This window comes from Cetorhinus maximus, unplaced genomic scaffold (genome assembly GCF_964194155.1).
Source record: "Cetorhinus maximus unplaced genomic scaffold, sCetMax3.hap1.1 HAP1_SCAFFOLD_271, whole genome shotgun sequence".
Taxonomy (NCBI): Eukaryota; Metazoa; Chordata; class Chondrichthyes; order Lamniformes; family Cetorhinidae; genus Cetorhinus; species Cetorhinus maximus.
The window spans coordinates 328,008-350,940 of NW_027596231.1; the positions used below are offsets into that span (position 1 = coordinate 328,008).

Here is a 22,933-nt window from a genome sequence, read left to right on the forward strand (position 1 = left end):
CACAAATCTTGAGGAAATTGCTAAGTACAGCTACTCACTAGGTATCATGATTGCTTTATCTGCTTTATGTTATTAAACAAGTATGATTTAACATGAAGATATTATGAACTGCCAAATATCTTTCTCACTTACCCGAAGTGGAGGTTGCACTGGTGCTTGTTGTGCTCACTGGTGACACTGGCTCACAGCAAATGCGAACTTGGTAGTCAAAACAAAATCTTTTCTCCTCCATAGCACTTTTAGAGACCTCACAGTTGAGCCCTTTGTCTTTGTCGCATGTCACATTGTCTGGTGACTCGCTTATTGGTCTCTCAGGCTGATCAACAAATTGACACTGAATGTTAGTGATTACTTCAGAAGGGAAAGAACAGTATTCATTATCTTTGGGGTTAAGCAATTCAAAATCGCCTGGGCTGTCCTCAGAAGGTGTATGTTCATTAATCCAGGGTGTCCATTTGCCATGGCAGACGACCTCTGTAAGAGAAAAGGAGAAATGTAGGAGAAGATGAGACACTCAAAAATGGGGATCATAAATGTCAAAGCAGTAAGTCAGAATGTGAAAATGCATCAAATGCATTATTTCATGATAATGCTCTGAAACATTAATGATATCAACACCAGAGCAAAGGCAAATCTTTTCACAATATTTGGCAATGATTCCAATAGAATTGAAAATTATTCAGCCTGCGAGCAGCTTGAAGTGGAAATTATACAGTTTCGTATCAGGGTGGAAAATCTTAATGAAAATGTGTGTGAGAATATTTAGCAACTAAAGGAGACAGATGTGGGGAGGAGTGTCCAAATTTGCAGTCAAAACTCTTAAAACATTCATTCTGTAATTCCTCCGATGGGGAAAAACTCTTCTGGGAGAACTAATCACAACAGCGTTTTTGTAATTGTGAAAATGCCATTGTCTGCAGATTGAGAATACTGAACTTTTCAAATAATCCCTTCCCAAGGAATTGGTTTTGGGTCTAAAGGACTGAACTGATGGACCTGCATGGCCTGTACGAATGTTGATCAAGGCGCAGTTGTAAGAGTAATTGAAATGAGAATTGGGATCCAGTATCACAAACCTGAGAAAAAGGTCATCCTCTCCCAAGACAACATGTTGAGAAGGAAGGTGACAATTACTCAAAACAAGCTCTGCTGGGCAGGAGATGTCATTTGTATCCCTGACACCAGACTCCAATAGCAACTACTCTACCTGGAACTAGGTCACAGCAGGAGACTCCCAGGAGGGCAGTGGAAACACTTCCGGGATGTCCTCAACGCTTACCCTTGAGTTCAGACCTCCCTCTCGATCCATGGGAGGCCCTGGCCTCTGACTGTCCAAAATGGAGACATTGCATTTGGGAAGACATCAAGAGATTCCTCGCAGAGACAAACTCGAGTCAGCGGAATGAGCACACACACCTCCAAACAAGTCATCTACACGACCCTCCAAACACCATCTGCTCTGCATGTGCCAGAACCTGCAGATCCTGCATTGGACTTAACTGCTATGGTAGAGTTCCTCAAACCGGAATGGAAGCAAGTTATCCTCGAACCCAAGGGATTGTCTAACAGGCAAGAGGGAGATATTGAAAGAAAGCATCACTTACCAGTTGTAGAACTGGCTCTAGACACTGTTGTTGTTACAGTTGATGGAGTTGTCACTTCTGAAGGAAAAGGAAAACATTGAAAACCGCTGCACTCTGACTGCAAATTCAGCAGCATTAATAGACTTCCAGCATTCGGTTATTTAATTGACAATAAGGCATAAAGAATGAGGAAAGTATTGACAACAGCGACTGACTACCTCAACAAACTTCAAGTACAAAAGACCAAATTAAACAGGAGAAAGACAAATCAATATTTGCATATTTGGTTCTGTTTCAAAAATATTCTTTAAAGTTACAGGTGAAAGAATAAAATGGAAGAATATGAACAATCTCAGCATTCTAAGCGGAACATCATTGATAAGATATGAATTTGAAACTACTGGACATTGAAAAAGATGCTGCCTATCACCATCAACGTGCAATGGACATTTTCCATATTATGTAAATTTCAGGCCGTTAGTTAAGAAAAGGTTCTGTAAACATTGGTGAGCAAGTTAATTCCATGAGAGAACGGTGCATACAGAAACATGGATAAAACATATTTCCTCATGTGCACATTCTGATCGAGCTTCGTCTGAACGTGTCAGTTATCACCCAGTTCACTCTGGAAGTTCTGGACTAAATATTGACAAGTGTGAAGTAATGGACTTCCACTGTCTGGAAGTTGTTGAAACAAGACGGCTCGTGTCACTGGTTTTGCTACTGTATATCGAAAGAAACTATCACTCACCCGGTGTGGAGCCGGGAGTGGAGCTGGTTGCAGTTGATATCACTCTTGTCGTGGTCACTTCTGAGGGACAAGAAACATAATCAAACCCACTGCAATACAACATAAAGGCTAATCGTGTTCCACTGTAAGATTTATTTTATTGGCTTTGCTGCAAACATGATGTGTAAAATAGTACATCTGGATTCCGATGTCTCCATATATTCAATCACTTCCACCCACATCAGGTCCACATGACTGAATGGACTGACATTGCCTAAAAGGTGAATTTGTGAACAGTGCACTGGTGTGAACACTCATGCACACAAGAGTTCCCCTCAGCCATGGCCCCTAATCTACCTTCTTTCGAGGAGTAAAAATATCATCCATTTCCCTTTGGAAAGTAAGGCCACAGTATCTACCCATGGTGAAGTGATGAACTTCTAGTGTGTGCTGAAAGAAGATCACCACTTTCACTCCAGTAAAAGCAAAATATTGTGAATGCTCGAAATCTGAGACTAAAGCAGAAAGTGCTGGAAATATTCAGCAGGTGCTGCCAGACCTGCTCAATTTTTCCAGCACTATCTTTTTATTTCACTTCTTTCCTGGTCTTGCTGCTGTTTATCAAAAGAAGCCTTTACTTACCCTGTCTGGAGCCAGTGGTGGACCCAGTTGTAGTTGGTGTCACTGTTGAAGTCAACCCTTCTGAGGAACAAGAAGAATAATGAAAGCCACTGCACCGCAATGTAAATACCATAGCTTTCCTATATATTGTGGGCATAAAACCAACACACTGATCTTGCTACAAAAGTGAAGTTAACAAAACTAAATGATGATTCAGATCTGAGTACATTTTCAACCATTTACATCCAAAAGGCAGCGTGTACAAGACTGAATGAATGGATGGAGATTCTTTGAAAGCTGCAAAAGGGAAAAGCATCCCAGTGTGAACAGACTTGCTGGTGAATAGTGAAAGGAGACATCGCTTACCTGCTGTAGTAGTTTTCTCAGTCACAGGTGTGGTAGTTGTTTCCTGTTTTGTTGTTGACACTGCTGACAAGAAAATAACTTTCAAAATCACCGAATTCCAATTCCAAATCCTACAGTATTGAGAATGTTACGACTGGGATACATTATTGATATTAAGGCACAAATCTTGAGGAAATTGCTAAGTACAGCTACTCACTAGGTATCATGATTGCTTTATCTGCTTTATGTTATTAAACAAGTATGATTTAACATGAAGATATTATGAACTGCCAAATATCTTTCTCACTTACCCGAAGTGGAGGTTGCACTGGTGCTTGTTGTGCTCACTGGTGACACTGGCTCACAGCAAATGCGAACTTGGTAGTCAAAACAAAATCTTTTCTCCTCCATAGCACTTTTAGAGACCTCACAGTTGAGCCCTTTGTCTTTGTCGCATGTCACATTGTCTGGTGACTCGCTTATTGGTCTCTCAGGCTGATCAACAAATTGACACTGAATGTTAGTGATTACTTCAGAAGGGAAAGAACAGTATTCATTATCTTTGGGGTTAAGCAATTCAAAATCGCCTGGGCTGTCCTCAGAAGGTGTATGTTCATTAATCCAGGGTGTCCATTTGCCATGGCAGACGACCTCTGTAAGAGAAAAGGAGAAATGTAGGAGAAGATGAGACACTCAAAAATGGGGATCATAAATGTCAAAGCAGTAAGTCAGCATCTGAAAATGCTTCAAATGCATTATTTCGTGATAATGCTCTGAAACATTAATGATATCAACACCAGAGCAAAGGCAAATCTTTTCACAACGTTTGGCAATGATTCCAATAGAATTGAAAATTATTCAGCCTGCGAGCAGCTTGAAGTGGAAATTATACAGTTTAGTATCAGGGTGGAAAATCTTAATGAAAATGTGTGTGAGAATATTTAGCAACTAAAGGAGACAGATGTGGGGAGGAGTGTCCAAATTTGCAGTCAAAACTCTTAAAACATTCATTCTGTAATTCCTCCGATGGGGAAAAACTCTTCTGGGAGAACTAATCACAACAGCGTTTTTGTAATTGTGAAAATGCCATTGTCTGCAGATTGAGAATACTGAACTTTTCAAATAATCCCTTCCCAAGGAATTGGTTTTGGGTCTAAAGGACTGAACTGATGGACCTGCATGGCCTGTACGAATGTTGATCAAGGCGCAGTTGTAAGAGTAATTGAAATGAGAATTGGGATCCAGTATCACAAACCTGAGAAAAAGGTCATCCTCTCCCAAGACAACATGTTGAGAAGGAAGGTGACAATTACTCAAAACAAGCTCTGCTGGGCAGGAGATGTCATTTGTATCCCTGACACCAGACTCCAATAGCAACTACTCTACCTGGAACTAGGTCACAGCAGGAGACTCCCAGGAGGGCAGTGGAAACACATCCGGGATGTCCTCAAAGCTTACCCTTGAGTTCAGACCTCCCTCTCGATCCATGGGAGGCCCTGGCTTCTGACTGTCCAAAATGGAGACATTGCATTTGGGAAGACATCAAGAGATTCCTCGCAGAGACAAACTCGAGTCAGCGGAATGAGCACACACACCTCCAAACAAGTCATCTACACGACCCTCCAAACACCATCTGCTCTGCATGTGCCAGAACCTGCAGATCCTGCATTGGACTTAACTGCTATAGTAGAAATCCTCAAACCGGAATGGAAGCAAGTTATCCTCGAACCCAAGGGATTGTCTAACAGGCAAGAGGGAGATATTGAAAGAAAGCATCACTTACCAGTTGTAGAACTGGCTCTAGGCACTGTTGTTGTTACGGTTGATGGAGTTGTCACTTCTGAAGGAAAAGGAAAACATTGAAAACCGCTGCACTCTGACTGCAAATTCAGTAGCATTAATAGACTTCCAGCATTCGGTTATTTAATTGACAATAAGGCATAAAGAATGAGGAAAGTATTGACAACAGCGACTGACTACCTCAACAAACTTCAAGTACAAAAGACCAAATTAAACAGGAGAAAGACAAATCAATATTTGCATATTTGGTTCTGTTTCAAAAATATTCTTTAAAGTTACAGGTGAAAGAATAAAATGGAAGAATATGAACAATCTCAGCATTCTAAGCGGAACATCATTTGATAAGATATGAATTTGAAACTACTGGACATTGAAAAAGATGCTGCCTATCACCATCAACGTGCAATGGACATTTTCCATATTATGTAAATTTCAGGCCGTTAGTTAAGAAAAGGTTCTGTAAACATTGGTGAGCAAGTTAATTCCATGAGAGAACGGTGCATACAGAAACATGGATAAAACATATTTCCTCATGTGCACATTCTGATCGAGCTTCGTCTGAACGTGTCAGTTATCACCCAGTTCACTCTGGAAGTTCTGGACTAAATATTGACAAGTGTGAAGTAATGGACTTCCACTGTCTGGAAGTTGTTGAAACAAGACGGCTCGTGTCACTGGTTTTGCTACTGTATATCGAAAGAAACTATCACTCACCCGGTGTGGAGCCGGGAGTGGAGCTGGTTGCAGTTGATATCACTCTTGTCGTGGTCACTTCTGAAGGACAAGAAACATAATCAAACCCACTGCAATACAACATAAAGGCTAATCGTGTTCCACTGTAAGATTTATTTTATTGGCTTTGCTGCAAACATGATGTTTAAAATAGTACATCTGGATTCAGATGTCTCCAAATATTCAATCACTTCCACCCACATCAGGTCCACATGACTGAATGGACTGACATTGCCTAAAAGGTGAATATGTGAACAGTGCACTGGTGTGAACACTCATGCACACAAGAGTTCCCCTCAGCCATGGCCCCTAATCTACCTTCTTTCAAGGAGTAAAAATATCATCCATTTCCCTTTGGAAAGTAAGGCCACAGTACCTACCCATGGTGAAGTGATGAACTTCTAGTGTGTGCCTGAAGAAGATCACCACTTTCACTCCAGTAAAAGCAAAATATTGTGAATGCTCGAAATCTGAGACTAAAGCAGAAAGTGCTGGAAATATTCAGCAGGTGCTGCCAGACCTGCTCAATTTTTCCAGCACTATCTTTTTATTTCACTTCTTTCCTGGTCTTGCTGCTGTTTATCAAAAGAAGCCTTTACTTACCCGGTCTGGAGCCAGTGGTGGACCCAGTTGTAGTTGGTGTCACTGTTGTAGTCAACCCTTCTGAGGAACAAGAAGAATAATGAAAGCCACTGCACCACAATGTAAATACCATAGCTTTCCTATATATTGTGGGCATAAAACCAACACACTGATCTTGCTACAAAAGTGAAGTTAACAAAACTAAATGATGATTCAGATCTGAGTACATTTTCAACCATTTACATCCAAAAGGCAGCGTGTACAAGACTGAATGAATGGATGGAGATTCTTTGAAAGCTGCAAAAGGGAAAAGCATCCCAGTGTGAACAGACTTGCTGGTGAATAGTGAAAGGAGACATCGCTTACCTGCTGTAGTAGTTTTCTCAGTCACAGGTGTGGTAGTTGTTTCCTGTTTTGTTGTTGACACTGCTGACAAGAAAATAACTTTCAAAATCACCGAATTCCAATTCCAAATCCTACAGTATTGAGAATGTTACGACTGGGATACATTATTGATATTAAGACACAAATCTTGAGGAAATTGCTAAGTACAGCTACTCACTAGGTATCATGATTGCTTTATCTGCTTTATGTTATTAAACAAGTATGATTTAACATGAAGATATTATGAACTGCCAAATATCTTTCTCACTTACCCGAAGTGGAGGTTGCACTGGTGCTTGTTGTGCTCACTGGTGACACTGGCTCACAGCAAATGCGAACTTGGTAGTCAAAACAAAATCTTTTCTCCTCCATAGCACTTTTAGAGACCTCACAGTTGAGCCCTTTGTCTTTGTCGCATGTCACATTGTCTGGTGACTCGCTTATTGGTCTCTCAGGCTGATCAACAAATTGACACTGAATGTTAGTGATTACTTCAGAAGGGAAAGAACAGTATTCATTATCTTTGGGGTTAAGCAATTCAAAATCGCCTGGGCTGTCCTCAGAAGGTGTATGTTCATTAATCCAGGGTGTCCATTTGCCATGGCAGACGACCTCTGTAAGAGAAAAGGAGAAATGTAGGAGAAGATGAGACACTCAAAAATGGGGATCATAAATGTCAAAGCAGTAAGTCAGCATCTGAAAATGCTTCAAATGCATTATTTCGTGATAATGCTCTGAAACATTAATGATATCAACACCAGAGCAAAGGCAAATCTTTTCACAACGTTTGGCAATGATTCCAATAGAATTGAAAATTATTCAGCCTGCGAGCAGCTTGAAGTGGAAATTATACAGTTTCGTATCAGGGTGGAAAATCTTAATGAAAATGTGTGTGAGAATATTTAGCAACTAAAGGAGACAGATGTGGGGAGGAGTGTCCAAATTTGCAGTTAAAACTCTTAAAACATTCATTCTGTAATTCCTCCGATGGGGAAAAACTCTTCTGGGAGAACTAATCACAACAGCGTTTTTGTAATTGTGAAAATGCCATTGTCTGCAGATTGAGAATACTGAACTTTTCAAATAATCCCTTCCCAATGAAGTGGTTTTGGGTCTAAAGGACTGAACTGATGGACCTGCATGGCCTGTACGAATGTTGATCAAGGCGCAGTTGTAAGAGTAATTGAAATGAGAATTGGGATCCAGTATCACAAACCTGAGAAAAAGGTCATCCTCTCCCAAGACAACATGTTGAGAAGGAAGGTGACAATTACTCAAAACAAGCTCTGCTGGGCAGGAGATGTCATTTGTATCCCTGACACCAGACTCCAATAGCAACTACTCTACCTGGAACTAGGTCACAGCAGGAGACTCCCAGGAGGGCAGTGGAAACACTTCCGGGATGTCCTCAACGCTTACCCTTGAGTTCAGACCTCCCTCTCGATCCATGGGAGGCCCTGGCCTCTGACTGTCCAAAATGGAGACATTGCATTTGGGAAGACATCAAGAGATTCCTCGCAGAGACAAACTCGAGTCAGCGGAATGAGCACACACACCTCCAAACAAGTCATCTACACGACCCTCCAAACACCATCTGCTCTGCATGTGCCAGAACCTGCAGATCCTGCATTGGACTTAACTGCTATGGTAGAGTTCCTCAAACCGGAATGGAAGCAAGTTATCCTCGAACCCAAGGGATTGTCTAACAGGCAAGAGGGAGATATTGAAAGAAAGCATCACTTACCAGTTGTAGAACTGGCTCTAGACACTGTTGTTGTTACAGTTGATGGAGTTGTCACTTCTGAAGGAAAAGGAAAACATTGAAAACCGCTGCACTCTGACTGCAAATTCAGCAGCATTAATAGACTTCCAGCATTCGGTTATTTAATTGACAATAAGGCATAAAGAATGAGGAAAGTATTGACAACAGCGACTGACTACCTCAACAAACTTCAAGTACAAAAGACCAAATTAAACAGGAGAAAGACAAATCAATATTTGCATATTTGGTTCTGTTTCAAAAATATTCTTTAAAGTTACAGGTGAAAGAATAAAATGGAAGAATATGAACAATCTCAGCATTCTAAGCGGAACATCATTGATAAGATATGAATTTGAAACTACTGGACATTGAAAAAGATGCTGCCTATCACCATCAACGTGCAATGGACATTTTCCATATTATGTAAATTTCAGGCCGTTAGTTAAGAAAAGGTTCTGTAAACATTGGTGAGCAAGTTAATTCCATGAGAGAACGGTGCATACAGAAACATGGATAAAACATATTTCCTCATGTGCACATTCTGATCGAGCTTCGTCTGAACGTGTCAGTTATCACCCAGTTCACTCTGGAAGTTCTGGACTAAATATTGACAAGTGTGAAGTAATGGACTTCCACTGTCTGGAAGTTGTTGAAACAAGACGGCTCGTGTCACTGGTTTTGCTACTGTATATCGAAAGAAACTATCACTCACCCGGTGTGGAGCCGGGAGTGGAGCTGGTTGCAGTTGATATCACTCTTGTCGTGGTCACTTCTGAGGGACAAGAAACATAATCAAACCCACTGCAATACAACATAAAGGCTAATCGTGTTCCACTGTAAGATTTATTTTATTGGCTTTGCTGCAAACATGATGTGTAAAATAGTACATCTGGATTCCGATGTCTCCATATATTCAATCACTTCCACCCACATCAGGTCCACATGACTGAATGGACTGACATTGCCTAAAAGGTGAATTTGTGAACAGTGCACTGGTGTGAACACTCATGCACACAAGAGTTCCCCTCAGCCATGGCCCCTAATCTACCTTCTTTCGAGGAGTAAAAATATCATCCATTTCCCTTTGGAAAGTAAGGCCACAGTATCTACCCATGGTGAAGTGATGAACTTCTAGTGTGTGCTGAAAGAAGATCACCACTTTCACTCCAGTAAAAGCAAAATATTGTGAATGCTCGAAATCTGAGACTAAAGCAGAAAGTGCTGGAAATATTCAGCAGGTGCTGCCAGACCTGCTCAATTTTTCCAGCACTATCTTTTTATTTCACTTCTTTCCTGGTCTTGCTGCTGTTTATCAAAAGAAGCCTTTACTTACCCTGTCTGGAGCCAGTGGTGGACCCAGTTGTAGTTGGTGTCACTGTTGAAGTCAACCCTTCTGAGGAACAAGAAGAATAATGAAAGCCACTGCACCGCAATGTAAATACCATAGCTTTCCTATATATTGTGGGCATAAAACCAACACACTGATCTTGCTACAAAAGTGAAGTTAACAAAACTAAATGATGATTCAGATCTGAGTACATTTTCAACCATTTACATCCAAAAGGCAGCGTGTACAAGACTGAATGAATGGATGGAGATTCTTTGAAAGCTGCAAAAGGGAAAAGCATCCCAGTGTGAACAGACTTGCTGGTGAATAGTGAAAGGAGACATCGCTTACCTGCTGTAGTAGTTTTCTCAGTCACAGGTGTGGTAGTTGTTTCCTGTTTTGTTGTTGACACTGCTGACAAGAAAATAACTTTCAAAATCACCGAATTCCAATTCCAAATCCTACAGTATTGAGAATGTTACGACTGGGATACATTATTGATATTAAGGCACAAATCTTGAGGAAATTGCTAAGTACAGCTACTCACTAGGTATCATGATTGCTTTATCTGCTTTATGTTATTAAACAAGTATGATTTAACATGAAGATATTATGAACTGCCAAATATCTTTCTCACTTACCCGAAGTGGAGGTTGCACTGGTGCTTGTTGTGCTCACTGGTGACACTGGCTCACAGCAAATGCGAACTTGGTAGTCAAAACAAAATCTTTTCTCCTCCATAGCACTTTTAGAGACCTCACAGTTGAGCCCTTTGTCTTTGTCGCATGTCACATTGTCTGGTGACTCGCTTATTGGTCTCTCAGGCTGATCAACAAATTGACACTGAATGTTAGTGATTACTTCAGAAGGGAAAGAACAGTATTCATTATCTTTGGGGTTAAGCAATTCAAAATCGCCTGGGCTGTCCTCAGAAGGTGTATGTTCATTAATCCAGGGTGTCCATTTGCCATGGCAGACGACCTCTGTAAGAGAAAAGGAGAAATGTAGGAGAAGATGAGACACTCAAAAATGGGGATCATAAATGTCAAAGCAGTAAGTCAGCATCTGAAAATGCTTCAAATGCATTATTTCGTGATAATGCTCTGAAACATTAATGATATCAACACCAGAGCAAAGGCAAATCTTTTCACAACGTTTGGCAATGATTCCAATAGAATTGAAAATTATTCAGCCTGCGAGCAGCTTGAAGTGGAAATTATACAGTTTAGTATCAGGGTGGAAAATCTTAATGAAAATGTGTGTGAGAATATTTAGCAACTAAAGGAGACAGATGTGGGGAGGAGTGTCCAAATTTGCAGTCAAAACTCTTAAAACATTCATTCTGTAATTCCTCCGATGGGGAAAAACTCTTCTGGGAGAACTAATCACAACAGCGTTTTTGTAATTGTGAAAATGCCATTGTCTGCAGATTGAGAATACTGAACTTTTCAAATAATCCCTTCCCAAGGAATTGGTTTTGGGTCTAAAGGACTGAACTGATGGACCTGCATGGCCTGTACGAATGTTGATCAAGGCGCAGTTGTAAGAGTAATTGAAATGAGAATTGGGATCCAGTATCACAAACCTGAGAAAAAGGTCATCCTCTCCCAAGACAACATGTTGAGAAGGAAGGTGACAATTACTCAAAACAAGCTCTGCTGGGCAGGAGATGTCATTTGTATCCCTGACACCAGACTCCAATAGCAACTACTCTACCTGGAACTAGGTCACAGCAGGAGACTCCCAGGAGGGCAGTGGAAACACATCCGGGATGTCCTCAAAGCTTACCCTTGAGTTCAGACCTCCCTCTCGATCCATGGGAGGCCCTGGCTTCTGACTGTCCAAAATGGAGACATTGCATTTGGGAAGACATCAAGAGATTCCTCGCAGAGACAAACTCGAGTCAGCGGAATGAGCACACACACCTCCAAACAAGTCATCTACACGACCCTCCAAACACCATCTGCTCTGCATGTGCCAGAACCTGCAGATCCTGCATTGGACTTAACTGCTATAGTAGAAATCCTCAAACCGGAATGGAAGCAAGTTATCCTCGAACCCAAGGGATTGTCTAACAGGCAAGAGGGAGATATTGAAAGAAAGCATCACTTACCAGTTGTAGAACTGGCTCTAGGCACTGTTGTTGTTACGGTTGATGGAGTTGTCACTTCTGAAGGAAAAGGAAAACATTGAAAACCGCTGCACTCTGACTGCAAATTCAGTAGCATTAATAGACTTCCAGCATTCGGTTATTTAATTGACAATAAGGCATAAAGAATGAGGAAAGTATTGACAACAGCGACTGACTACCTCAACAAACTTCAAGTACAAAAGACCAAATTAAACAGGAGAAAGACAAATCAATATTTGCATATTTGGTTCTGTTTCAAAAATATTCTTTAAAGTTACAGGTGAAAGAATAAAATGGAAGAATATGAACAATCTCAGCATTCTAAGCGGAACATCATTTGATAAGATATGAATTTGAAACTACTGGACATTGAAAAAGATGCTGCCTATCACCATCAACGTGCAATGGACATTTTCCATATTATGTAAATTTCAGGCCGTTAGTTAAGAAAAGGTTCTGTAAACATTGGTGAGCAAGTTAATTCCATGAGAGAACGGTGCATACAGAAACATGGATAAAACATATTTCCTCATGTGCACATTCTGATCGAGCTTCGTCTGAACGTGTCAGTTATCACCCAGTTCACTCTGGAAGTTCTGGACTAAATATTGACAAGTGTGAAGTAATGGACTTCCACTGTCTGGAAGTTGTTGAAACAAGACGGCTCGTGTCACTGGTTTTGCTACTGTATATCGAAAGAAACTATCACTCACCCGGTGTGGAGCCGGGAGTGGAGCTGGTTGCAGTTGATATCACTCTTGTCGTGGTCACTTCTGAAGGACAAGAAACATAATCAAACCCACTGCAATACAACATAAAGGCTAATCGTGTTCCACTGTAAGATTTATTTTATTGGCTTTGCTGCAAACATGATGTTTAAAATAGTACATCTGGATTCAGATGTCTCCAAATATTCAATCACTTCCACCCACATCAGGTCCACATGACTGAATGGACTGACATTGCCTAAAAGGTGAATATGTGAACAGTGCACTGGTGTGAACACTCATGCACACAAGAGTTCCCCTCAGCCATGGCCCCTAATCTACCTTCTTTCAAGGAGTAAAAATATCATCCATTTCCCTTTGGAAAGTAAGGCCACAGTATCTACCCATGGTGAAGTGATGAACTTCTAGTGTGTGCCTGAAGAAGATCACCACTTTCACTCGAGTAAAAGCAAAATATTGTGAATGCTCGAAATCTGAGACTAAAGCAGATAGTGCTGGAAATATTCAGCAGGTGCTGCCAGACCTGCTCAATTTTTCCAGCACTATCTTTTTATTTCACTTCTTTCCTGGTCTTGCTGCTGTTTATCAAAAGAAGCCTTTACTTACCCGGTCTGGAGCCAGTGGTGGACCCAGTTGTAGTTGGTGTCACTGTTGTAGTCAACCCTTCTGAGGAACAAGAAGAATAATGAAAGCCACTGCACCACAATGTAAATACCATAGCTTTCCTATATATTGTGGGCATAAAACCAACACACTGATCTTGCTACAAAAGTGAAGTTAACAAAACTAAATGATGATTCAGATCTGAGTACATTTTCAACCATTTACATCCAAAAGGCAGCGTGTACAAGACTGAATGAATGGATGGAGATTCTTTGAAAGCTGCAAAAGGGAAAAGCATCCCAGTGTGAACAGACTTGCTGGTGAATAGTGAAAGGAGACATCGCTTACCTGCTGTAGTAGTTTTCTCAGTCACAGGTGTGGTAGTTGTTTCCTGTTTTGTTGTTGACACTGCTGACAAGAAAATAACTTTCAAAATCACCGAATTCCAATTCCAAATCCTACAGTATTGAGAATGTTACGACTGGGATACATTATTGATATTAAGACACAAATCTTGAGGAAATTGCTAAGTACAGCTACTCACTAGGTATCATGATTGCTTTATCTGCTTTATGTTATTAAACAAGTATGATTTAACATGAAGATATTATGAACTGCCAAATATCTTTCTCACTTACCCGAAGTGGAGGTTGCACTGGTGCTTGTTGTGCTCACTGGTGACACTGGCTCACAGCAAATGCGAACTTGGTAGTCAAAACAAAATCTTTTCTCCTCCATAGCACTTTTAGAGACCTCACAGTTGAGCCCTTTGTCTTTGTCGCATGTCACATTGTCTGGTGACTCGCTTATTGGTCTCTCAGGCTGATCAACAAATTGACACTGAATGTTAGTGATTACTTCAGAAGGGAAAGAACAGTATTCATTATCTTTGGGGTTAAGCAATTCAAAATCGCCTGGGCTGTCCTCAGAAGGTGTATGTTCATTAATCCAGGGTGTCCATTTGCCATGGCAGACGACCTCTGTAAGAGAAAAGGAGAAATGTAGGAGAAGATGAGACACTCAAAAATGGGGATCATAAATGTCAAAGCAGTAAGTCAGAATGTGAAAATGCATCAAATGCATTATTTCATGATAATGCTCTGAAACATTAATGATATCAACACCAGAGCAAAGGCAAATCTTTTCACAATATTTGGCAATGATTCCAATAGAATTGAAAATTATTCAGCCTGCGAGCAGCTTGAAGTGGAAATTATACAGTTTCGTATCAGGGTGGAAAATCTTAATGAAAATGTGTGTGAGAATATTTAGCAACTAAAGGAGACAGATGTGGGGAGGAGTGTCCAAATTTGCAGTCAAAACTCTTAAAACATTCATTCTGTAATTCCTCCGATGGGGAAAAACTCTTCTGGGAGAACTAATCACAACAGCGTTTTTGTAATTGTGAAAATGCCATTGTCTGCAGATTGAGAATACTGAACTTTTCAAATAATCCCTTCCCAATGAAGTGGTTTTGGGTCTAAAGGACTGAACTGATGGACCTGCATGGCCTGTACGAATGTTGATCAAGGCGCAGTTGTAAGAGTAATTGAAATGAGAATTGGGATCCAGTATCACAAACCTGAGAAAAAGGTCATCCTCTCCCAAGACAACATGTTGAGAAGGAAGGTGACAATTACTCAAAACAAGCTCTGCTGGGCAGGAGATGTCATTTGTATCCCTGACACCAGACTCCAATAGCAACTACTCTACCTGGAACTAGGTCACAGCAGGAGACTCCCAGGAGGGCAGTGGAAACACTTCCGGGATGTCCTCAACGCTTACCCTTGAGTTCAGACCTCCCTCTCGATCCATGGGAGGCCCTGGCCTCTGACTGTCCAAAATGGAGACATTGCATTTGGGAAGACATCAAGAGATTCCTCGCAGAGACAAACTCGAGTCAGCGGAATGAGCACACACACCTCCAAACAAGTCATCTACACGACCCTCCAAACACCATCTGCTCTGCATGTGCCAGAACCTGCAGATCCTGCATTGGACTTAACTGCTATGGTAGAGTTCCTCAAACCGGAATGGAAGCAAGTTATCCTCGAACCCAAGGGATTGTCTAACAGGCAAGAGGGAGATATTGAAAGAAAGCATCACTTACCAGTTGTAGAACTGGCTCTAGACACTGTTGTTGTTACAGTTGATGGAGTTGTCACTTCTGAAGGAAAAGGAAAACATTGAAAACCGCTGCACTCTGACTGCAAATTCAGCAGCATTAATAGACTTCCAGCATTCGGTTATTTAATTGACAATAAGGCATAAAGAATGAGGAAAGTATTGACAACAGCGACTGACTACCTCAACAAACTTCAAGTACAAAAGACCAAATTAAACAGGAGAAAGACAAATCAATATTTGCATATTTGGTTCTGTTTCAAAAATATTCTTTAAAGTTACAGGTGAAAGAATAAAATGGAAGAATATGAACAATCTCAGCATTCTAAGCGGAACATCATTGATAAGATATGAATTTGAAACTACTGGACATTGAAAAAGATGCTGCCTATCACCATCAACGTGCAATGGACATTTTCCATATTATGTAAATTTCAGGCCGTTAGTTAAGAAAAGGTTCTGTAAACATTGGTGAGCAAGTTAATTCCATGAGAGAACGGTGCATACAGAAACATGGATAAAACATATTTCCTCATGTGCACATTCTGATCGAGCTTCGTCTGAACGTGTCAGTTATCACCCAGTTCACTCTGGAAGTTCTGGACTAAATATTGACAAGTGTGAAGTAATGGACTTCCACTGTCTGGAAGTTGTTGAAACAAGACGGCTCGTGTCACTGGTTTTGCTACTGTATATCGAAAGAAACTATCACTCACCCGGTGTGGAGCCGGGAGTGGAGCTGGTTGCAGTTGATATCACTCTTGTCGTGGTCACTTCTGAGGGACAAGAAACATAATCAAACCCACTGCAATACAACATAAAGGCTAATCGTGTTCCACTGTAAGATTTATTTTATTGGCTTTGCTGCAAACATGATGTGTAAAATAGTACATCTGGATTCCGATGTCTCCATATATTCAATCACTTCCACCCACATCAGGTCCACATGACTGAATGGACTGACATTGCCTAAAAGGTGAATTTGTGAACAGTGCACTGGTGTGAACACTCATGCACACAAGAGTTCCCCTCAGCCATGGCCCCTAATCTACCTTCTTTCGAGGAGTAAAAATATCATCCATTTCCCTTTGGAAAGTAAGGCCACAGTATCTACCCATGGTGAAGTGATGAACTTCTAGTGTGTGCTGAAAGAAGATCACCACTTTCACTCCAGTAAAAGCAAAATATTGTGAATGCTCGAAATCTGAGACTAAAGCAGAAAGTGCTGGAAATATTCAGCAGGTGCTGCCAGACCTGCTCAATTTTTCCAGCACTATCTTTTTATTTCACTTCTTTCCTGGTCTTGCTGCTGTTTATCAAAAGAAGCCTTTACTTACCCTGTCTGGAGCCAGTGGTGGACCCAGTTGTAGTTGGTGTCACTGTTGAAGTCAACCCTTCTGAGGAACAAGAAGAATAATGAAAGCCACTGCACCGCAATGTAAATACCATAGCTTTCCTATATATTGTGGGCATAAAACCAACACACTGATCTTGCTACAAAAGTGAAGTTAACAAAACTAAATGATGATTCAGATCTGAGTACATTTTCAACCATTTACATCCAAAAGGCAGCGTGTACAAGACTGAATGAATGGATGGAGATTCTTTGAAAGCTGCAAAAGGGAAAAGCATCCCAGTGTGAACAGACTTGCTGGTGAATAGTGAAAGGAGACATCGCTTACCTGCTGTAGTAGTTTTCTCAGTCACAGGTGTGGTAGTTGTTTCCTGTTTTGTTGTTGACACTGCTGACAAGAAAATAACTTTCAAAATCACCGAATTCCAATTCCAAATCCTACAGTATTGAGAATGTTACGACTGGGATACATTATTGATATTAAGGCACAAATCTTGAGGAAATTGCTAAGTACAGCTACTCACTAGGTATCATGATTGCTTTATCTGCTTTATGTTATTAAACAAGTATGATTTAACATGAAGATATTATGAACTGCCAAATATCTTTCTCACTTACCCGAAGTGGAGGTTGCACTGGTGCTTGTTGTGCTCACTGGTGACACTGGCTCACAGCAAATGCGAACTTGGTAGTCAAAACAAAATCTTTTCTCCTCCATAGCACTTTTAGAGACCTCACAGTTGAGCCCTTTGTCTTTGTCGCATGTCACATTGTCTGGTGACTCGCTTATTGGTCTCTCAGGCTGATCAACAAATTGACACTGAATGTTAGTGATTACTTCAGAAGGGAAAGAACAGTATTCATTATCTTTGGGGTTAAGCAATTCAAAATCGCCTGGGCTGTCCTCAGAAGGTGTATGTTCATTAATCCAGGGTGTCCATTTGCCATGGCAGACGACCTCTGTAAGAGAAAAGGAGAAATGTAGGAGAAGATGAGACACTCAAAAATGGGGATCATAAATGTCAAAGCAGTAAGTCAGCATCTGAAAATGCTTCAAATGCATTATTTCGTGATAATGCTCTGAAACATTAATGATATCAACACCAGAGCAAAGGCAAATCTTTTCACAACGTTTGGCAATGATTCCAATAGAATTGAAAATTATTCAGCCTGCGAGCAGCTTGAAGTGGAAATTATACAGTTTCGTATCAGGGTGGAAAATCTTAATGAAAATGTGTGTGAGAATATTTAGCAACTAAAGGAGACAGATGTGGGGAGGAGTGTCCAAATTTGCAGTCAAAACTCTTAAAACATTCATTCTGTAATTCCTCCGATGGGGAAAAACTCTTCTGGGAGAACTAATCACAACAGCGTTTTTGTAATTGTGAAAATGCCATTGTCTGCAGATTGAGAATACTGAACTTTTCAAATAATCCCTTCCCAAGGAATTGGTTTTGGGTCTAAAGGACTGAACTGATGGACCTGCATGGCCTGTACGAATGTTGATCAAGGCGCAGTTGTAAGAGTAATTGAAATGAGAATTGGGATCCAGTATCACAAACCTGAGAAAAAGGTCATCCTCTCCCAAGACAACATGTTGAGAAGGAAGGTGACAATTACTCAAAACAAGCTCTGCTGGGCAGGAGATGTCATTTGTATCCCTGACACCAGACTCCAATAGCAACTACTCTACCTGGAACTAGGTCACAGCAGGAGACTCCCAGGAGGGCAGTGGAAACACATCCGGGATGTCCTCAAAGCTTACCCTTGAGTTCAGACCTCCCTCTCGATCCATGGGAGGCCCTGGCTTCTGACTGTCCAAAATGGAGACATTGCATTTGGGAAGACATCAAGAGATTCCTCGCAGAGACAAACTCGAGTCAGCGGAATGAGCACACACACCTCCAAACAAGTCATCTACACGACCCTCCAAACACCATCTGCTCTGCATGTGCCAGAACCTGCAGATCCTGCATTGGACTTAACTGCTATAGTAGAAATCCTCAAACCGGAATGGAAGCAAGTTATCCTCGAACCCAAGGGATTGTCTAACAGGCAAGAGGGAGATATTGAAAGAAAGCATCACTTACCAGTTGTAGAACTGGCTCTAGGCACTGTTGTTGTTACGGTTGATGGAGTTGTCACTTCTGAAGGAAAAGGAAAACATTGAAAACCGCTGCACTCTGACTGCAAATTCAGTAGCATTAATAGACTTCCAGCATTCGGTTATTTAATTGACAATAAGGCATAAAGAATGAGGAAAGTATTGACAACAGCGACTGACTACCTCAACAAACTTCAAGTACAAAAGACCAAATTAAACAGGAGAAAGACAAATCAATATTTGCATATTTGGTTCTGTTTCAAAAATATTCTTTAAAGTTACAGGTGAAAGAATAAAATGGAAGAATATGAACAATCTCAGCATTCTAAGCGGAACATCATTTGATAAGATATGAATTTGAAACTACTGGACATTGAAAAAGATGCTGCCTATCACCATCAACGTGCAATGGACATTTTCCATATTATGTAAATTTCAGGCCGTTAGTTAAGAAAAGGTTCTGTAAACATTGGTGAGCAAGTTAATTCCATGAGAGAACGGTGCATACAGAAACATGGATAAAACATATTTCCTCATGTGCACATTCTGATCGAGCTTCGTCTGAACGTGTCAGTTATCACCCAGTTCACTCTGGAAGTTCTGGACTAAATATTGACAAGTGTGAAGTAATGGACTTCCACTGTCTGGAAGTTGTTGAAACAAGACGGCTCGTGTCACTGGTTTTGCTACTGTATATCGAAAGAAACTATCACTCACCCGGTGTGGAGCCGGGAGTGGAGCTGGTTGCAGTTGATATCACTCTTGTCGTGGTCACTTCTGAAGGACAAGAAACATAATCAAACCCACTGCAATACAACATAAAGGCTAATCGTGTTCCACTGTAAGATTTATTTTATTGGCTTTGCTGCAAACATGATGTTTAAAATAGTACATCTGGATTCAGATGTCTCCAAATATTCAATCACTTCCACCCACATCAGGTCCACATGACTGAATGGACTGACATTGCCTAAAAGGTGAATATGTGAACAGTGCACTGGTGTGAACACTCATGCACACAAGAGTTCCCCTCAGCCATGGCCCCTAATCTACCTTCTTTCAAGGAGTAAAAATATCATCCATTTCCCTTTGGAAAGTAAGGCCACAGTATCTACCCATGGTGAAGTGATGAACTTCTAGTGTGTGCCTGAAGAAGATCACCACTTTCACTCGAGTAAAAGCAAAATATTGTGAATGCTCGAAATCTGAGACTAAAGCAGAAAGTGCTGGAAATATTCAGCAGGTGCTGCCAGACCTGCTCAATTTTTCCAGCACTATCTTTTTATTTCACTTCTTTCCTGGTCTTGCTGCTGTTTATCAAAAGAAGCCTTTACTTACCCGGTCTGGAGCCAGTGGTGGACCCAGTTGTAGTTGGTGTCACTGTTGTAGTCAACCCTTCTGAGGAACAAGAAGAATAATGAAAGCCACTGCACCACAATGTAAATACCATAGCTTTCCTATATATTGTGGGCATAAAACCAACACACTGATCTTGCTACAAAAGTGAAGTTAACAAAACTAAATGATGATTCAGATCTGAGTACATTTTCAACCATTTACATCCAAAAGGCAGCGTGTACAAGACTGAATGAATGGATGGAGATTCTTTGAAAGCTGCAAAAGGGAAAAGCATCCCAGTGTGAACAGACTTGCTGGTGAATAGTGAAAGGAGACATCGCTTACCTGCTGTAGTAGTTTTCTCAGTCACAGGTGTGGTAGTTGTTTCCTGTTTTGTTGTTGACACTGCTGACAAGAAAATAACTTTCAAAATCACCGAATTCCAATTCCAAATCCTACAGTATTGAGAATGTTACGACTGGGATACATTATTGATATTAAGACACAAATCTTGAGGAAATTGCTAAGTACAGCTACTCACTAGGTATCATGATTGCTTTATCTGCTTTATGTTATTAAACAAGTATGATTTAACATGAAGATATTATGAACTGCCAAATATCTTTCTCACTTACCCGAAGTGGAGGTTGCACTGGTGCTTGTTGTGCTCACTGGTGACACTGGCTCACAGCAAATGCGAACTTGGTAGTCAAAACAAAATCTTTTCTCCTCCATAGCACTTTTAGAGACCTCACAGTTGAGCCCTTTGTCTTTGTCGCATGTCACATTGTCTGGTGACTCGCTTATTGGTCTCTCAGGCTGATCAACAAATTGACACTGAATGTTAGTGATTACTTCAGAAGGGAAAGAACAGTATTCATTATCTTTGGGGTTAAGCAATTCAAAATCGCCTGGGCTGTCCTCAGAAGGTGTATGTTCATTAATCCAGGGTGTCCATTTGCCATGGCAGACGACCTCTGTAAGAGAAAAGGAGAAATGTAGGAGAAGATGAGACACTCAAAAATGGGGATCATAAATGTCAAAGCAGTAAGTCAGAATGTGAAAATGCATCAAATGCATTATTTCATGATAATGCTCTGAAACATTAATGATATCAACACCAGAGCAAAGGCAAATCTTTTCACAATATTTGGCAATGATTCCAATAGAATTGAAAATTATTCAGCCTGCGAGCAGCTTGAAGTGGAAATTATACAGTTTCGTATCAGGGTGGAAAATCTTAATGAAAATGTGTGTGAGAATATTTAGCAACTAAAGGAGACAGATGTGGGGAGGAGTGTCCAAATTTGCAGTTAAAACTCTTAAAACATTCATTCTGTAATTCCTCCGATGGGGAAAAACTCTTCTGGGAGAACTAATCACAACAGCGTTTTTGTAATTGTGAAAATGCCATTGTCTGCAGATTGAGAATACTGAACTTTTCAAATAATCCCTTCCCAATGAAGTGGTTTTGGGTCTAAAGGACTGAACTGATGGACCTGCATGGCCTGTACGAATGTTGATCAAGGCGCAGTTGTAAGAGTAATTGAAATGAGAATTGGGATCCAGTATCACAAACCTGAGAAAAAGGTCATCCTCTCCCAAGACAACATGTTGAGAAGGAAGGTGACAATTACTCAAAACAAGCTCTGCTGGGCAGGAGATGTCATTTGTATCCCTGACACCAGACTCCAATAGCAACTACTCTACCTGGAACTAGGTCACAGCAGGAGACTCCCAGGAGGGCAGTGGAAACACTTCCGGGATGTCCTCAACGCTTACCCTTGAGTTCAGACCTCCCTCTCGATCCATGGGAGGCCCTGGCCTCTGACTGTCCAAAATGGAGACATTGCATTTGGGAAGACATCAAGAGATTCCTCGCAGAGACAAACTCGAGTCAGCGGAATGAGCACACACACCTCCAAACAAGTCATCTACACGACCCTCCAAACACCATCTGCTCTGCATGTGCCAGAACCTGCAGATCCTGCATTGGACTTAACTGCTATGGTAGAGTTCCTCAAACCGGAATGGAAGCAAGTTATCCTCGAACCCAAGGGATTGTCTAACAGGCAAGAGGGAGATATTGAAAGAAAGCATCACTTACCAGTTGTAGAACTGGCTCTAGACACTGTTGTTGTTACAGTTGATGGAGTTGTCACTTCTGAAGGAAAAGGAAAACATTGAAAACCGCTGCACTCTGACTGCAAATTCAGCAGCATTAATAGACTTCCAGCATTCGGTTATTTAATTGACAATAAGGCATAAAGAATGAGGAAAGTATTGACAACAGCGACTGACTACCTCAACAAACTTCAAGTACAAAAGACCAAATTAAACAGGAGAAAGACAAATCAATATTTGCATATTTGGTTCTGTTTCAAAAATATTCTTTAAAGTTACAGGTGAAAGAATAAAATGGAAGAATATGAACAATCTCAGCATTCTAAGCGGAACATCATTGATAAGATATGAATTTGAAACTACTGGACATTGAAAAAGATGCTGCCTATCACCATCAACGTGCAATGGACATTTTCCATATTATGTAAATTTCAGGCCGTTAGTTAAGAAAAGGTTCTGTAAACATTGGTGAGCAAGTTAATTCCATGAGAGAACGGTGCATACAGAAACATGGATAAAACATATTTCCTCATGTGCACATTCTGATCGAGCTTCGTCTGA

At 40.8% G+C, this 22,933-nt stretch overlaps 1 protein-coding gene across 1 annotated transcript in view; it reads right to left on the reverse strand.

Annotated features, from left to right (window-relative positions):
• The window catches only part of LOC144673105 (uncharacterized), a 158,928-nt gene that overhangs the window by 64,106 nt on the left and 71,889 nt on the right, over nt 1–22,933 (reverse strand). The window contains exons 61-88 of the mRNA XM_078535094.1: nt 22,356–22,412; nt 20,594–20,656; nt 20,249–20,305; nt 19,628–19,687; nt 18,897–18,953; nt 17,425–17,766; nt 17,135–17,197; nt 16,790–16,846; nt 16,169–16,228; nt 15,439–15,495; nt 13,677–13,739; nt 13,332–13,388; nt 12,711–12,770; nt 11,980–12,036; nt 10,508–10,849; nt 10,218–10,280; nt 9,873–9,929; nt 9,252–9,311; nt 8,522–8,578; nt 6,760–6,822; nt 6,415–6,471; nt 5,794–5,853; nt 5,063–5,119; nt 3,301–3,363; nt 2,956–3,012; nt 2,335–2,394; nt 1,605–1,661; nt 133–474 (exon numbers count right to left, since the gene is read on the reverse strand). Of these exons, the coding sequence (XP_078391220.1) occupies nt 133–474; nt 1,605–1,661; nt 2,335–2,394; nt 2,956–3,012; nt 3,301–3,363; nt 5,063–5,119; nt 5,794–5,853; nt 6,415–6,471; nt 6,760–6,822; nt 8,522–8,578; nt 9,252–9,311; nt 9,873–9,929; nt 10,218–10,280; nt 10,508–10,849; nt 11,980–12,036; nt 12,711–12,770; nt 13,332–13,388; nt 13,677–13,739; nt 15,439–15,495; nt 16,169–16,228; nt 16,790–16,846; nt 17,135–17,197; nt 17,425–17,766; nt 18,897–18,953; nt 19,628–19,687; nt 20,249–20,305; nt 20,594–20,656; nt 22,356–22,412 (2,505 nt within the window). The remainder of the gene's footprint in view (nt 1–132; nt 475–1,604; nt 1,662–2,334; nt 2,395–2,955; nt 3,013–3,300; nt 3,364–5,062; nt 5,120–5,793; nt 5,854–6,414; nt 6,472–6,759; nt 6,823–8,521; nt 8,579–9,251; nt 9,312–9,872; nt 9,930–10,217; nt 10,281–10,507; nt 10,850–11,979; nt 12,037–12,710; nt 12,771–13,331; nt 13,389–13,676; nt 13,740–15,438; nt 15,496–16,168; nt 16,229–16,789; nt 16,847–17,134; nt 17,198–17,424; nt 17,767–18,896; nt 18,954–19,627; nt 19,688–20,248; nt 20,306–20,593; nt 20,657–22,355; nt 22,413–22,933) is intronic.